This window comes from Neocloeon triangulifer, unplaced genomic scaffold (assembly GCF_031216515.1).
Source record: "Neocloeon triangulifer isolate White Clay Creek 2 clone unplaced genomic scaffold, ASM3121651v1 ptg000014l, whole genome shotgun sequence".
Taxonomy (NCBI): Eukaryota; Metazoa; Arthropoda; class Insecta; order Ephemeroptera; family Baetidae; genus Neocloeon; species Neocloeon triangulifer.
This window is the reverse complement of record NW_026775556.1, coordinates 24,832,912-24,848,273: the sequence shown is the minus strand read 5'-3', so window position 1 is coordinate 24,848,273 and position 15,362 is coordinate 24,832,912. Positions and strand designations below refer to the sequence as shown.

General features: G+C 36.3%; 3 protein-coding genes across 4 annotated transcripts; 1 reads left to right on the top strand and 2 right to left on the bottom strand.

Moving 5' to 3' along the window:
• Positions 1 to 1,723: 1,723 nt before the first annotated feature.
• LOC132200771 (arylsulfatase B-like) lies at positions 1,724 to 4,425 on the bottom strand. The gene is made up of 8 exons (XM_059626474.1): positions 4,205 to 4,425; positions 3,611 to 3,770; positions 3,331 to 3,557; positions 2,919 to 3,177; positions 2,696 to 2,865; positions 2,362 to 2,635; positions 2,123 to 2,304; positions 1,724 to 2,068 (listed from the first exon to the last, which is right to left on the bottom strand). The coding sequence occupies exons 1-8, from the start codon at positions 4,400 to 4,402 to the stop codon at positions 1,769 to 1,771; spliced, it is 1,770 nt and encodes a 589-aa protein (XP_059482457.1). The 5' UTR covers positions 4,403 to 4,425; the 3' UTR covers positions 1,724 to 1,768.
• Positions 4,426 to 5,850: 1,425 nt separating this feature from the next.
• LOC132200772 (V-set and immunoglobulin domain-containing protein 1-like) lies at positions 5,851 to 7,366 on the top strand. Of its 2 annotated transcripts, none has more exons than XM_059626477.1 (6): positions 5,851 to 5,990; positions 6,045 to 6,250; positions 6,328 to 6,463; positions 6,516 to 6,649; positions 6,934 to 7,171; positions 7,230 to 7,366. In XM_059626477.1, the coding sequence occupies exons 1-6, from the start codon at positions 5,945 to 5,947 to the stop codon at positions 7,307 to 7,309; spliced, it is 840 nt and encodes a 279-aa protein (XP_059482460.1). In that variant the 5' UTR covers positions 5,851 to 5,944; the 3' UTR covers positions 7,310 to 7,366. The 2 variants fall into 2 exon arrangements, with proteins under 2 accessions (XP_059482460.1, XP_059482459.1); XM_059626476.1 differs by having other exon boundaries at positions 6,516 to 6,679.
• Positions 7,367 to 7,716: 350 nt separating this feature from the next.
• Positions 7,717 to 12,884, bottom strand: LOC132200770 (uncharacterized). Its single transcript, XM_059626473.1, has 4 exons — positions 12,752 to 12,884; positions 11,788 to 12,174; positions 10,721 to 11,042; positions 7,717 to 9,459 (listed from the first exon to the last, which is right to left on the bottom strand). Exons 2-4 carry the CDS (start codon positions 12,171 to 12,173, stop codon positions 9,238 to 9,240), a joined length of 930 nt encoding a protein of 309 aa, XP_059482456.1. The 5' UTR covers position 12,174; positions 12,752 to 12,884; the 3' UTR covers positions 7,717 to 9,237.
• Between the last annotated feature and the right edge of the window lie 2,478 nt (positions 12,885 to 15,362).

The following is a 15,362-nucleotide window of genomic DNA, read 5'->3' as shown; positions in this document are numbered from 1 at the left end:
AATTTATGTATGAGATTCACGTGGCCTAATCCTTCTGCTTTTGAAATATTGCCCACTTGCCGGAGGGGTTTCCTGCAACTTCGCGGCGGCAGACAGATTGGTGCGACTTGGACCTTTGACCTCTGCGACCAGTTGCTTACAATATTTTCACAAATCACACTGAACCAGGAAGACACGAAGAGACTTTTTGTATTTTTTTTGCGGTTCTCGTTCTAAAAGCAACTCAATAAAAACTGCCTGGCACTTAGGCAAACCTGTTCGACGAGCAAACAACGCGGGTTGCCAAATTCACAAAATAAATCCTGTCCTTTGTAGTTTATAGTTTAATTTGATACTTCTTTAATTAATACCGTGCAGTATTTTCTTGGAAATAAGAACCATTTCGTTATGAACTATGAACTACAATTATTAAACAGTTACAGCTAATTTTTGATAAAGATGTAATGAAAATTGCTCGATAAAAAAATATTTCAAAAGGATAAATTTTGCAAAGTTTTCCCATTTTTTTTAAACTTTGAGTAGCCGCAGTTTTTTTAAAGGAAACTGATTTTAAATAGCATATTTTTTTTCAGAAATTTATTTTAATTTTTAATTTTTATGAGCTGAAATGATCACAAAGATTAAAATACATGGAAGGAAAAATTATTCAATGAATAATCTTGAAAGTGATTCAATCATTGAAATGCTGCAGCTGATTCTCGCCGGTTTTTCCGTCAAATGCCGACAATGTGGGTCACGGCACTCAAGGCTCAACTGACGCACCGAGCCTGTGTGTCTTATTTGCACAGATCCCTTTTATTGTTGTGGATGAGCCGCGATCACTTTAACGAGCGCAGCCTCTGCAAAGTATTTCGCGAGTCTCGCACGTTCGACCCGACCTTGACCCTCGATGACAAAACGCAACGTTTGATCTGATTAACGTGCTCTTTTGAAAAACACACAATGCAAATTTTAAGCGGCCCACCGTCGATCAAGGTGAGTTATTGCTCTTTGTTTTCGCCGCGGCGAAATGCACGGTCGGGCGTGAAAATGAGGCTCCGTTATTTTATTGCCGCTTTGAAAGAGCCAATTGCTCGTAAAAGTACTTAAGTCAGGAATCGACGCGCAAGTCGCAAGGTCAAGCCGTGATGTTTTGACGTAATAAAATTATACAGTTATACCAAATTTCGATTGTGCAAAACTTACTTTTTATTGGCGCAGAAAAAGTTGGTAAATGTAAATATTCATTAATTTGGCTAGATAAAAAATTTTAATTTCTCATGGTCGGTATTTTTATTGCTGTTTTATATGACATATTCTTGGGCGAATATCAGACTTCAAATTTATTGATTTTTGTTTGATCTACGCATCCAGATCTTAATTAGAATATACAGAAAAATATTTTCGTTTGAACAATATTGCGATATTATTTGTTTATAAATTATATCCAAATTCATTTTTTTAATAATTTTTATTTATGGAATTCTATTTTTAATGACGTCCTAGGCTGTATAAAGAGAATGTGCATAGCTTGAATTTAAATTATAATTCATGGCACAGCTGGTTGCATAAGCAGTGATTTTAAAGAAGTAATTTTGTTTTGTTCTCCGTCAAACTGACTATTGGTGCTATCTGTCAGTTTCTATTCGAATTAATGGAAAGATTTTTGCTAAATTTTAGATTTAAAAAAGCATACTTGAAATTTTTGTACAAAATTTGATTAATTATGCTAGATCTATCAATAAAAATATGTGCAATACATTTCAGTATTTTTTTGTTTATTTCAAATTCATAAAATGTCCATGTCTCGAGTATCTGGGAACACAAGTTGGGAGTCGAGGTGTGGTGGTGCAGGGTAGTCCAACCAATTTGTCCACACATAATCCCAAAATTTGGGATTGCTCAAAGGATCTCTGGGAGCGTTTCGAGGCTCGACTGCGGATTCGTTGTGCAATTGAAGCAAATATTTCAGTCTTGTCACGATGCGAGGATTGCTTGGAGCCAAATTGATTGATTCGCACGGGTCGACGGACAAATCGAACAAGCATTCTTCGCCTTTTGACGGTTTGCAGATCAATTCGTCGTCGTCCTGAAAAAAATTCACTTTATTTGTATGAACTAATAAATAATGCCAGATTTCAACCTTTTCACAATTTACGGTTGCTTTTCCCCTCAAATTTTCTATTGCACTCGTCGATGGAAGAGGCCATCGGGTTTCTTTTATCACTTTTGCAGCTCTACTATTTTGTACTGCTTGCAGATCGTACTCTCCCTTTCTTCCTTCGGCACCTAAGGACACGTCATATATTCCACCCCACGTTGTGCCTGGTTTTTTAATCACAAATAAAATATTGATACAGCTTACAATTAGTAAATTAGTACCTGAAAGATATTTGTAGTTTTTGTACCGAATGGCAGAAATATTTCTGGCGTCATCGATTTGAATAAGAATCTCGTCGTAGGTCTTTTGTTTCGAATTGTGTAGCGCGGGCCAAATATTTTTCCCGTCGATTCCCGGCACCTTCGGACCACCCACTGCTTCGACCAAAGTGGGCAGCCAGTCCTGAATGCTGCAAATTTCAGTGAAGACCCTTCGGGCTTCATTCAAAAGTGGGCTCCAAATAAAGGCAGCTGCTTTCACGCCACCCTCCCAAATCTTAATTTTTTTTATTTAAATAATTTAAAATATTTCTAAAAAAACATTTCATCTCCTCACCGTGTCCTTTCCTCCGCGCAAAGGCCAATTACTCGCCACATTACGGTTGTAATTAGCCGCCGCGCCACCATTGTCGGAGCTAAATATGACAATCGAGTTTTCCAACATGTTTCTATTCTTGAGCGCTCGCATTACTTCACCAACCGATTGGTCCAGTAGCCAAACCATCGCTTAAATAAATCATGCGTAATATGAAATTTTTCCATTTTTATTTTTTTAATACCAGCGTATTTTTGTCTCCTCGCATCAGGAATATTTTCCACGTCAAACATGGCCACGACGTCATCAGGCGCCTGCAGAGGAATGCTCGGATTTCCAGCATGGGGCGCCGCGTGCGCGAACATCAAGAACATTGGGTTGGAGGTGTCGTGATTTTCTATCAACTTGACCGCCTCCTCAGTCAAAACTGTTGTTGTGTATTGTCCGACCGTGTCCCGCGACACGTTCATGTCACGTCTCATATCGAAACCCCAAAAACCAGGCTGGAAATTATGATTTTTAGAAGGAAAAACGCAGTGAAAAAAAATTGTGCGGAATTATGAATAAAGTTTAATATTTTAAAAATAAAAAATTGAAAGATTTTATTTTCAATTTCTTATTTGTATGAACAAGAAAAAAATAAATCAAATAATTACATTTTCTTCGGCGTAGTGGTCGTAATAGTCTTGGTGCCCGGTCCAAAATCCAAAGTGCGAGTCAAATCCTCTGTATGTTGGCGTGTATTCCTCTTTAAAGTGACCCAAGTGCCATTTGCCCACCAAATGCGTCGAGTATTGCAACTCCTTCAAATACTCAGGCAGAAGTTTTTCTTCCAGTCCCAAGCCCCACGGCTCAAAACCGTAAATCACTTCATGCTGCATCCCTTCAATTCAAAAGCGAATTAAAATAATTCAGAACGAAACAAAAAATGAGAACCTGTGTGAATTGGATGCTTTCCTGTCATCAGGGCTGACCTGGAAGGTGTGCATAAGGGCGACACGTAATAGTCGTTCAGGATGGTCCCTGAATACGCCAGAGCGTCAATATTAGGGGTCGAGAGTTGATTGCTGCCATGAAATCCGACGTCGTTCCATCCCTATTATAATTAATTTAATATAAATATTATAAATAATTATAATAGTGTTTTAATTCTACTCTCATTAATACAAAAAATTAATGAAAATAATTGAGAAAACTAAAAAATGAAGGAAACACGATTTAATAATTTACAATAAATTATTATTTAAAAAAAGAGTTGTATTCTGTAATTTTTCTAACCAAGTCATCAACCAATTAATATAAAAATAATGCCAAAATTAAAGGTTAAAAATTTATTGCTGCCATGGAATCCAACGTCGTTTCATCCTTATTATAATCATTTTAAAATAATTATATCAATTTTATTATAAGAAGCCTCGGACCTATAAACAAAAAAATTAAAAAATTGAGCAGAAAATTTATTACAAAATAAATAATATAATTAATGGATTAATTTCAAATTGTTTGGATTGCTTTCTGAAATTTTCTCACCAAATCATCAGCTAATATGAAAATAATGTTAGGTCGTTGCGGTTTGTTTTCTTCCGAGGCACTGTCGGGCACAAAAAAGGAAAGAACAACCAGCAAGACGAGCATCGCGACCGCCGTCGAGATGAGCAGCGTGACGAGTCTGCTGCGGAGTTTGCTCGCTTTCGGAGCTAGAGGAGTGTGGTCATCAGTAGAGATCATCTCGGAGTTCAACCAAACTAAACTAAAACTGGTCGCGTATATGTAAAAATCACTCTTATCAAGAGCGATGCTCCGAGATAAGTTGCTACGGTAGAGATAAAAACCAAATCGAAAGTTGTGAAACTATGTTTTTTTTTTATTAATTGCTTTTTTATTTGAAGTTGACAACGACAGGTGTTACTGATAACATTTTGATGATTGAAGATATTGAAAGCGCGCATTTTTTTTTCTATTCTGTCATTTTCCAACACTATCTGTTCAAAATTTGTATTAATACCACAAATAAGAGCAACACTGCTTCATCTCCAGCACCTGTAGCAAGGAATCTCATATAGTGAGTTAATTAATCGTCGCGTGCAAAACGCCAAATAAAAAACGCAATCCATATAAATAATTAACAAATCGTCTTTTATTTAATGACAGAAACGAAACGCGCGTGATATCTGAAGCCGCGCAAATTGGTACATTATTAAAATTTGTTTTATGCTTGATAATAAATGGATGCACAAGATTTAAATATTAATGATAAAAATAATAATAATTTATTATACTAATAAAAAAATTATAATATAATAATAATAATAAAAATAATTTATTAAGGTTTGCAAATATTCTATTTTACTACCATTAATACATTAATATTTGTTTATTATTTTTCTCTTTACTTAAAATTTAATTTTATAACAAACAGGAACAATTGGATCGGCATGTAAGTATTGAGCCGCTTTGTCCTGCAAGGACGCTTTTCTCTCGATTTGAAATTCTTCCAGTATTTTTAATTTTTGTGTTCGAGTCATGCAAAATTAAGAGGACAAGTGAAGTTCACGATCACCATTCAAGGGCTTGAGTGATTCGAATGTTTGGGCCCGGGCTTTGTTAATTTGCAAACATAACTCTTTGACTTGCTTGTCTGCTTTGAATAAAAAGTTGTCTGTTTCGATTTGTTAAGAGCCTTGTTGTTGGATGTTTGAAGCAATTTTGAGGTGTTTTGTCTGTGTGCATAAGTTTTAAGACGCGGAAGAGTCAAGGATACATCTGTAATATTTGTGTTTTGTTTCTTAAAATTTTTTTGCACTATGTTGCAAATAGCGCACGTCGTAGGGAGTCAATAAAGATTATTTAATTAATATATTTAAATTAAGAAATTATAATAATATAAATTGCATAATAATTTTCAAATTTTAAATAAAACGTAGCATTTATGTTTATTTTTGTTTTTCTATTGTTAAAATCAACAAAGTCAAATTAATCGTGTGCATTATTTCACAATAAAGAGCGAGCCACATTTGAAGCTTAACTGGTCACTTTAGCCAAATCCGCACTTGAGCACAACTCTGTGACACAACGTCAATTTTCCACCTCCCTTATTGTCTTAGCCGCGCGGTGCTTGGCACTTGAAAGGCCTCTCGCCTCCACCTCGCAGGTAATCAATCGTAGTCGGCCGAGCACGGTGGGACTGCTTGCCCTAGTTTGGAAGAACATTTGGAAAGAGTGCACAGAAAAAATGAAACCGAAAAACGACGAGCTTTGAACTTCCGAAATATGACGGCGGTGGAACTTCTTTTGGCCCTGCTCGCCCTTTTGGACTGTGAGTATATAAGTGGTGCTTTTTTTTAAGGTCTAAATTGCGATTCGTTATTAGTCGCGAGTGGCCTGAAACTGACCATGCTGCGTGTCCCGTCGCAGAAGCTCAGATCCAGCGACGTCACCCTCAAGTGCTTTTACGACCTGCAAAACGGCACCCTTTACTCTGTACAGTGGTACAAGGACAATTCCGTTTTCTACAGATTCGTGCCAGCAGATACGCCCTCGGGACAAATGTTCCCGCTTCCTGGAGTTACTGTTGATGTAAGTCGCTAATATTAAAAAAAAAATTCATTTTGTTTGTGTTTCAAAATTTGCAAAATTTGTTTGGGTGAGATTAGCTGAAGGGCAGCAACGACAACCAGGTTATTCTGCGCCTTCTCGATTTGGATAGCAGCGGAACTTACCGGTGCGAAGTTTCCTCAGAAGCGCCCGAATTTCTGACAGAAGTTGCCGAAGCTCACATGAACGTCATGGGTAAATAGAGTGCTTTTTAAAATTATTGGAAATTTATATGAAAAATTTCCAGCGCTGCCGAAAGACCCGCCGAAAATCACAGGTTTGAGGCAAAAGTACAATGAGGGAGACCCGATAAACTTGAACTGTACCTCAGCCCCCTCAAAACCTCTAGCAGTTCTGTATTGGTTTATAAACGGAAATCAGGTGGATAATTTCGACATATCACAACGTAGGGTTAGCAACTTGATGCTCATTTTTTATACACGTGACACTTTTTAGTCATACACCCTCTTTTTCGTCTAGTTTTTAACTCGATTGAGAAACCCCTGAAAAGTGCAAGTATGCAATTCGCTCGGCAAAAGTGCTCGGCCGGTTGCATATTTTCAGACATGTTTTGACTTCTTGCCTCGTTCCGCGCTTGCATTATACACAAAACACACAACGAACACTACGCCTGCTTAAATTGATTTGGAACATGCAAATTTTAGATCATCCCGACAGGGAAAGATAGCAAGGATGGACCGTTTTTGACGCAGTACAGGTCGGTCACTGACGAAGAGGGCCTCGAATATGTCACGCTGGGCCTCAGGTTGGCTGCCAAGAAAAAATTCTTCAACAACCTTCTGCACACCATGAAAATCAGGTGCACCTCCAGCATGGGCGTCCTGATGTGGCACGTGGACCTCTCAACTCACATTCACGCCGTGTCCGCAGCTTCACTCACAAGTATCACATAATTTTCTAATTATTTTTCTTTTCTCAATGTGAAATTCATTTATTTCAGGTTGCTTTTTGCAAACCGTCTGGCTGCTTTCAGCTTTCTCCTACCTGTTTGCTCACAAGTTTTGCGCCAATTTACTGTAGCCAAATATATATGCCCAATTAAAAAATATTTACCTGAAAAGGATCGTTTAATAAAATCTTAAAATTGATCGAAATAATTTTATTTGATAATTTACCACTTAGATAATGAAGAATCATATTTTTATTTTGAGACAAGACTATCACAATGAAAAATTAACTCCAAATTTCTTTTTTCACACACAAATATTGCTATTTCACATAAATTAGTTGATCACTGACACAATGACGGACTCCGCTTTCCAGAGGCTGATTAAATTGCACTTAATAATTCGCATTCGGAGGAGCAAGAAAAGCGATTATTTGACTCGCCTGCAGTCGTTGCGGCCAAAGTGATTCTCGTCAGAAATTTTTCGTTGCCTGCAGAAGCATAACAATAAATTCCAATCAAAAAGCTATCGAAAGTTAAATTTGAAAAAAAAAAATTGGCATGTTGTTAGATCCTTCAGTAGGCTGTTGGTAAACAAATAAAAACATTTTAATAAAGTTCATCCTATAAAAAATAATATTAAAAAAATTGGATGGTGCTTTCAGCACCATAAATAAAGAGTGCACAGGCCGACAAGACTTTGTCTTGCCCTGACAGCAAAAAAAAAAGCTATTGAAATATTTAAAAGATAATTTAATTGGCTTCAATTCATATAATTCACCATTTTTTAAATTAGATGTTCAATTTAAATAATTTATTGGAATTGGACAAATAAATAATAAGATTAAAAAAGATAAGTAACAAAAAATTAACTATATTAACTAGAGCTGAAAATTGGATTTGTGAATTCTTATTCATGAATTAAATTTGCTCAACCCTTTAGCTCTCTCTAATAAATAAATTACCGCCCAAATTTCATCCACTTTCAAGCCCTAAAAAATGGGGAATTTTATCAAATCATCACCCTCTGCAAAAATTTCAAAAGACAAAGAGCAGGTTCAACTTGGAGAGAGCATAAAATTTATAACTGAAAAGCCTATTTAGCTGCTATTTTTACATTATTTGTGATTATTATTTTCGAATTGCAGAGCTGTGATTTATTTTCAATAAATTAAATTCACTAAATAAACACATTTTTTCTAACAAAATTGAAGTCCCATTGTTTGCTTCCGTTTCCCACCGCCAGGTGGCACCGCTGGTGCTGCAAGGAATACTTTTTTTTGTTTATTTATCCAGAAAATTCCCCAGCAGATTCATGCAAATTCGCGTTGATTGGCAACTTCGTCGCTATTTCTCGTGTTTGCACTGAAAAAACCTATCCAGCTCGCCAAATTTGGATTTCAGCAATGGCTGATAATGTAAATAGTGCATCAAGTGTTCCTGCGGATCGAAATTCGGTCCGAAAGCGGCCACATGTCGACCGACAGCAGCCGGCGGAAGTGGCTTCAACGGCAGTAAAGGAATTTGACACAATCTTTTCGGCCTCCACGACAACTAATTCAACGCAGGTGAGTCAAATACAATATAATTGATAATTGCTTTCATTCTTCTTCTTCTCCGAGTGTGGCTTAATCGGAAAACGGAAATCTTACAGGGCGAATTTTGAGTGTGCGTCAGTGAAATTTTTCTAGAAAACATTCACTTGTGATTTTAGTACACATTTATGGTATATTATTTACTGACATAATAATATTTAGCATGACTAGATATATAATTATGTAAATTTTTCACATTGCGAGTTCCATTGGCCAATATATTGCTCCAAAATTACCCTGGATAACTTCAAGCAAAAAGCCTTAAAATTAACAAAGACTAATTATTATTAATTTTGTTTCGCGTGTTAAATTATTTATAATTAAAACACGCTTTCTCTATTTTGATCACCACAAGATCGTTACAAGCTTCAGTCAGAATAAAAAAACGTGCGTAGTTTTACGCCCGAAGTAAAATAAATGCATCGGAAAGGCTTGTAATGAAAATGTAAATGAAAAAAATTATGTAATTAAATGTGCAAAGGGTTTCGTTGCCTCATTTGGTTCAGCGGGGGAAGATTGGGGGCGTCGATCCGTGTCGGGGGCGAAACCATGGGTCTGGCGGTGCCGAAGCGGCTCAGGGTGCTCTGCCGGGAAAAGGAAACTTCGGCCAGAGGAAAGGACTCGGATGGCATGTCCTCGTAGGCGTAGTCTTCAAAAGCGGTGTTGTCGAAGCTTGACAGTTTGCCCAGCTGTGGAAAAAGTAACCAAATTTATTCACAGAATTATTCAGGTTAAAAGGACAAAAAGATGATGTGAAAATGAATCCATTTAAAATAATTTTATTTGTATTTATTAATATATTTCTTTAATATCCGAGACTCTAAAAATTTTCTCATAGCAATATTGCCCCCAAATTTTAAATTATTATTTGCTTTTTACGTTCAATTATTACATAAAAATAAATTTGTTTGAAAAACTAAAATTCGGACAAAAATTAACCAGGGCTTGGAAATATTCGATTTTTTTTTTTAGGAAAATGCGGTGCACTGAACTTTTCTGTTTTATTATTATTATTTTTATTTTTCATGTTTTTTTTTTGCAAAATGTCCATTATTTTCATAAAAAACAGATAAATATCATGATCATGAGAAGGTAATTCATGCAATATGGTGCCTTCAAAACTGTTAAATTCCTGAAAAAAATCAATATACTCAATTTTTAAACAATTGCCATGTATCTAGGCATAGTTTTATTGCTTGCAGCATGAAATATTTCTCAAAAATAACCAGAAAATTGCAAAATGCAGAGTTTTTATTGGTGCCAACAAAAAACCTGACATATTGGCAGCAAGAATGTTGCTAAATCTTTCAAGATCAAAATGACGCATAATTTATAAAAAAAAAAAATCATTTTATTTTAAAATTGAAACAATCTGTTGATTTTTAAATTAATATATTTTATGCTAATCAAAACGTCATATAGCTAATTAATATTAAATAATTAATTTTGTTATAATTTGTAAATCTAATTTATGATAAAACTGAATAGTACTTTAAGCAATAATAAAAATTTGAACTACTTGCTTAAAAAATTACGGACAAAATTATTGTCAATTCTGTATCACATGTTTATGTTCCTTATGCAATTTTAATAAACAATTTGGCGAATGCGATTTCAACACTGATACTTAAAAGGGAAACGGGTGGAGGTTGAGGTGGGTAGAAATGTGTTGTTTGTTAAATTTTTAGCCAATTATATCTAATAAGACCTATTTTTCTTAAATTGGGAAAACACAACATTTCCCATGAAAAAAGCAAAACCCTTGAACACAATTATTTTACATGGAATTCATCCATGAATAAATTTCGGACCGAAATTGATTAAAAAGGAGGATTTTAATTGTTAATTTAATCTTTAAAAAAAGACATTATCCAAGATTTGCATTAACTCAACCAATCACTTCAAATAGAAACCAAATTTTTGAATTCTCCTAAATCTTTTAAATCGCACCTTAATGTCGGGAATCTCTGCGTAGATTTGTGATTCGGGCGTTCCGGGCTCGCTCTTGTTGGTGCTGGTCGGAGGGAAGCGCGGGTCGAGGGCGCCGTAGTAGCCGAAGGCGGGCGCCGACGGCCTGCAGAAGTCGACGCCGTGGTGCAGCCGGTGGTCTGGGGGCACCGCGTAGTGGGCCGTGGTGCCCTTGGTGGTGAGCGCGGCCCACAGGGCGTGCGGGTCGTTCGGCTGGCCGCAGCAGTGGCCGCTCTTCATCGGACGCAGTTTGGCCGCCGCGGCCGCACGCGAAGCCTCCATCTGGTTTTTCCTACTGCGCTGACTGAAAATACACGTTTTTTTTTTCAATTAAAATTTTGTAACAGAAAAAAATTTTCTCTTCGAAATTCAATTGAAACTTGAAATACGAGTCAAAGCAAGTCTTTGTCCCAGTCAGTCCCAGTGATTGAAAGTTATGGGCAAATGGCAAAAGAAACGTCTTTTTTAGTTTATTCAATAACATTGAAGACTCTGATAAGAATAGTTTTAAATCAAATAAATTGTTTCTGGATATACAGGAGGTTTGGCTCTAATTTTATTTATTTTTAAAATTTTAAACTGTATCATTACTTAAATTTTTGATCAAAAACATTAAATCAATTTTCATAATTTTACTGAAAATATTGCTTATTTCATAAGAAAGATAATTTTTCAATCAGAAGTTCAAATTTAAATAATCACGTTTCATTACCTCAAACGGCCAAGAAATACAAGATAAATAATTTCTAATCAAATCGAAAATCGAATCAATCATTATGATACAAAAAGTGACCGAATTCATTAAATTAGAAGTGTAGGGTTTGGGAATTAATGAATACACTATTTATCTGAGGATTCTTAATTTTAAGTTAGGGCAAATCTGTTAGCAGCCGGTATCAAATTTGGTTTAATTCGTTTCTTAGGGTTCTTTGATTTGGGTATAATATTTAGGGACACTAATTACAATTCCGTTTTTCCTTCCATTTCGGTGACTTGTGTGTTTTTTTTTTAATTAATTTATGGAGTAATTGCATATTTTAGAAACTTACTGTTTGCACTTGAGCAGTGCAAAGGCGAGCAGGGCGCCGAGCAGCAGGACGGCGACACTGGAGCCGACGACGATGAGGAACCAGGTGTCGTCGAGGCTGACGGTGCCCTTGCGCGAGAGTTCGACGTACTCGACCCCAGGGGTGTTTGACCAGTCGCAGTGCGGGTTGCAGGGCGGCACGAAGTGGTCCTCCTGCTCCTCCAGGTAGAGGCTGTTGCTCAGATTTCCGCCTTGCTCGAGCAGCAACGGCGCCAGCTGCAGGAAACTGGGCAGTGGCGGCGGCGGGATTTGCAGGATTGTGTCAGGGGGTGGCGCGTCCACCACACACCCCGTGCACCCCGTCCAGTTGAAGGGCAACTCGGCAGTCGCCTCCAAGATGGACATCATGCTGAGAAAGAATCAATCTAAAATTAATTTCAGACTCCCAGAAATTAATAAACACAATTTATTTCAAGAATGGGTTAATTTGAGATAATGAGTTAAATGAATTAAATAATAACTAAGTTGAATGGTAACACTCGTAATGCTGGATTTCATTAAAAATGAAAAACCACATTGAAAAGAAAAATATAACAAAAAATAACTTGATCACTTTTATATTATCTATGAACTGTGGCCGAATTACACAAAGAATTCTGACAAATTCTTAATCTGGACAAATAGGTTTGGGCAATTTATTTAAAATTTATTACTTTATTGTTTTTACGAAATTTGAGCATCATCGAAAATCAAGCTTTAATCATTGATGAATTATAAGTGAAAGTTGTTTGTGGTTACTATGAAATATGCTCCTCACAAAACGACAATATTTTTGCACTGGCTGTTTTCTTAAATCTCAAAGGGGCTTAAAATTTCATCCGCACGTTATTAAACCAATTTCGCCCCTTTCGACTGTTTGAAACCAATTTCGCATAGAAATAAAGTGATCAACAACCCTATTGTTAGACGTTGACAAGAAAACTCACTGTTTATATTTTTGTTTTCACGCGATTTGGAAAGTTTTCTTCTGCTGCTTCTTGGCTAATCCTTGCACAGTCTATGGAGGGTAGACATCGCTATTGATTTTCGCAAACACCCCGAGCACTGCTGTGACGAAATCGGCACGCACGCGCAGAGTGTTGCTCGCTCCCTCTTCTCTTCATCCACCCTCTTTCACCCCTGCACTATACAAAATGCGCCGCTCACAAGAGAGCGCTACCTTGGATGGTGGCGCCCTTTGTTGTCAAACTTTGGGGATGGCCTCGTCACCACGTCATGCACTTTTCAATATTTGTAGATTGGTAGGTGAGCCGGAGGGTACCAAAATGCTCCTCTAAATATTTTCTTTCAAATCATGTGTCACACATTGAGAAAAGTTTCCAAAAAGGTCACGGGTCATGGAGATCAATGACTTTAAGTTACCCAACGTGCAATACATGATCTGATAGAACAACTAGAGAAAATTCTTTTTGTCCTCAGGTGTTGTGAGGTATTTAAAACAGAAAAAAGTTATTTGGGTTCCAAATTAATTTTCAAGATCGAGAGCTTGAAAAAGTGCTAAAAACCAGATTTTTTGGTCATTTATTATTTATTAAAAAAAAAAACAGAAGCTCACGAATCTCTCTTATTGACTTATATTATGTACAATTCACGCTCACGATGACCTTGACCCGTCAACTACAATTTTACGTCAAAAAGCAAAGTTATTAAAGGAAGACTTGACTAATTACCATACCCAAATTTTAGTTCTACGAACCCGAAATAACGCCGTTTGAAAATTTCAAAAACCCAAATTTGAGCGTCCCGAAAACCACGTAAATTTTGAGATATCGGAATAAACCTATATATGTTTGGAAACCTCAAATCGCGGAATATCACATCAATTATGGTTTTGCTCAGCTGGTTAATACACTGCTGCTTTGGGAAACTTTTGCTCCCCTGATGATATTGGTGATACTTAAAAATATGACAAAGTTGATATACGTGATACTTTATAAATTGACATCTCATATCGACTCTGGGGGGCGGCTATCATAATTATAAGCATCACCTCTTTCAATAGGGACTAATAAACTGGTCAGTTTTTCATCTCGACTAAAGAAAAATTTTTAAAATTCAGGTTCAGTTCTCTATCGTCTATTCTAGTATTTTCTTACTCTCAGGACTAGCATAGTGGTCTGATTTTCAGCTCGTCTAGGTGATTTTTTAAAAATTGACGACTTATATCGTCTCTGAGAGAGGGCTATTATAATTATAAGCATCACCACTTTCTAAAGGGACTAATTAACTCGTCTGTATTTCATCTCGACTAAACAAAAATTTTTAAATCTTAGGTTCAGTTCTTTATCGTCTATTCTGGTATTTTCTTACTCTCAGGACTAGCATAGTGGTCTGATTTTCAGCTCGTCTAAGGGATATTTTAAAAATTGACGACTTATATCGTCTCTGTGAAAGGGCTATTATAATTATAAGCATCACCACTTTCAAAAGGGACTAATTAACTGGTCTGTATTGCATCTCGACTAAATTAAAATTTTTAAAACTTAGGTTCAGTTCTTTATCGTCTATTCTGGTATTTTCTTTCTCTCAGGACTAGCATAGTGGTCTGGTTTTCAGCTCGTCTAGGTGATTTTTTAAAAATTGACGACTTATATCGTCTCTCAGAGAGGGCTATTATAATTATAAGCATCACCACTTTCTAAAGGGACTAATTAACTGGTCTGTATTTCATCTCGACTAAACAAAAATTTTTAAATCTTAGGTTCAGTTCTTTATCGTCTATTCTGGTATTTTCTTACTCTCAGGACTAGCATAGTGGTCTGATTTTCAGCTCGTCTAGTGGATGTTTTCAAAATTGACGACTTATATCGTCTCTGGGGGAGGGCTATTATAATTATAAGCATCACCACTTTCAAAAGGGTCTAATCAACTGGTCTGTATTTCATCTCGACTAAAGAAAAATTTGTAAAATTTAGGTTCAGTTCTTCATCGTCTATTCTGGTATTTTCTTTCTCTCAGGACTAGCATGGTGGTCTGATTTTCAGCTCGTCTAGTGGATATTTTCAAAATTGACGACTTTTATCGTCTCTGGGGGAGGGCTATTATAATTATAAGCATCACCACTTTCAAAAGGGTCTAATTAACTGGTCTGTATTTCATCTCGACTAAAGAAAAATTTATAAAACTAAGGTTTAGTTCTTCATCGTCTATTCTGGTATTTTCTTTTTCTCAGGACTAGCATAGTGGTCTGATTTTCAGCTCGTCTAGGTGATTTTTTAAAAATTGACGACTTATGTCGTCTTTGAAGGAAACTATTATAATTATAAGCATCACCACTTTCAAAAGGGTCTAATTAACTGGTCTGTATTTCATCTCGACTAAAGAAAATTTTTTAAAATTTAGGTTCAGTTCTATATCGTCTATTCTCGTATTTTCTTTCTCTCAGGACTAGCATAGTGGTCTGATTTTCAGTTCGTCTAGTGGATATTTTCAAAATTGTCGACTTATATCGTTCCTGAGGGAGGGCTATTATAATTATAAGCATCACAATTTTCTAAAGGGACTAATTAACTGGTCTGTATTTCATCTCGACTAAAG

Excerpts from the sequence above, each read along its gene's own strand:
- LOC132200772 (XM_059626476.1), top strand. The coding sequence starts at position 5,945 with ATGACGGCGGTGGAACTTCTTTTGGCCCTGCTCGCCCTTTTGGACT. Across the intron at positions 5,991-6,044 it reads CCTGCTCGCCCTTTTGGACT|TCGCGAGTGGCCTGAAACTG; the intron begins GTGAGTATATAA and ends ATTCGTTATTAG. Across the intron at positions 6,464-6,515 it reads AGCTCACATGAACGTCATGG|CGCTGCCGAAAGACCCGCCG; the intron begins GTAAATAGAGTG and ends AAAAATTTCCAG.
- LOC132200771 (XM_059626474.1), bottom strand. The coding sequence starts at position 4,402 with ATGATCTCTACTGATGACCACACTCCTCTAGCTCCGAAAGCGAGCAAA. Across the intron at positions 3,771-4,204 it reads TCATATTAGCTGATGATTTG|GGATGGAACGACGTCGGATT; the intron begins GTGAGAAAATTT and ends TAATTATAATAG. Across the intron at positions 3,558-3,610 it reads AAAGCATCCAATTCACACAG|GGATGCAGCATGAAGTGATT; the intron begins GTTCTCATTTTT and ends TTTGAATTGAAG.
- LOC132200770 (XM_059626473.1), bottom strand. The coding sequence starts at position 12,173 with ATGATGTCCATCTTGGAGGCGACTGCCGAGTTGCCCTTCAACTGGACG. Across the intron at positions 11,043-11,787 it reads GCACTGCTCAAGTGCAAACA|TCAGCGCAGTAGGAAAAACC; the intron begins GTAAGTTTCTAA and ends GTGTATTTTCAG. Across the intron at positions 9,460-10,720 it reads CAGAGATTCCCGACATTAAG|CTGGGCAAACTGTCAAGCTT; the intron begins GTGCGATTTAAA and ends CTTTTTCCACAG.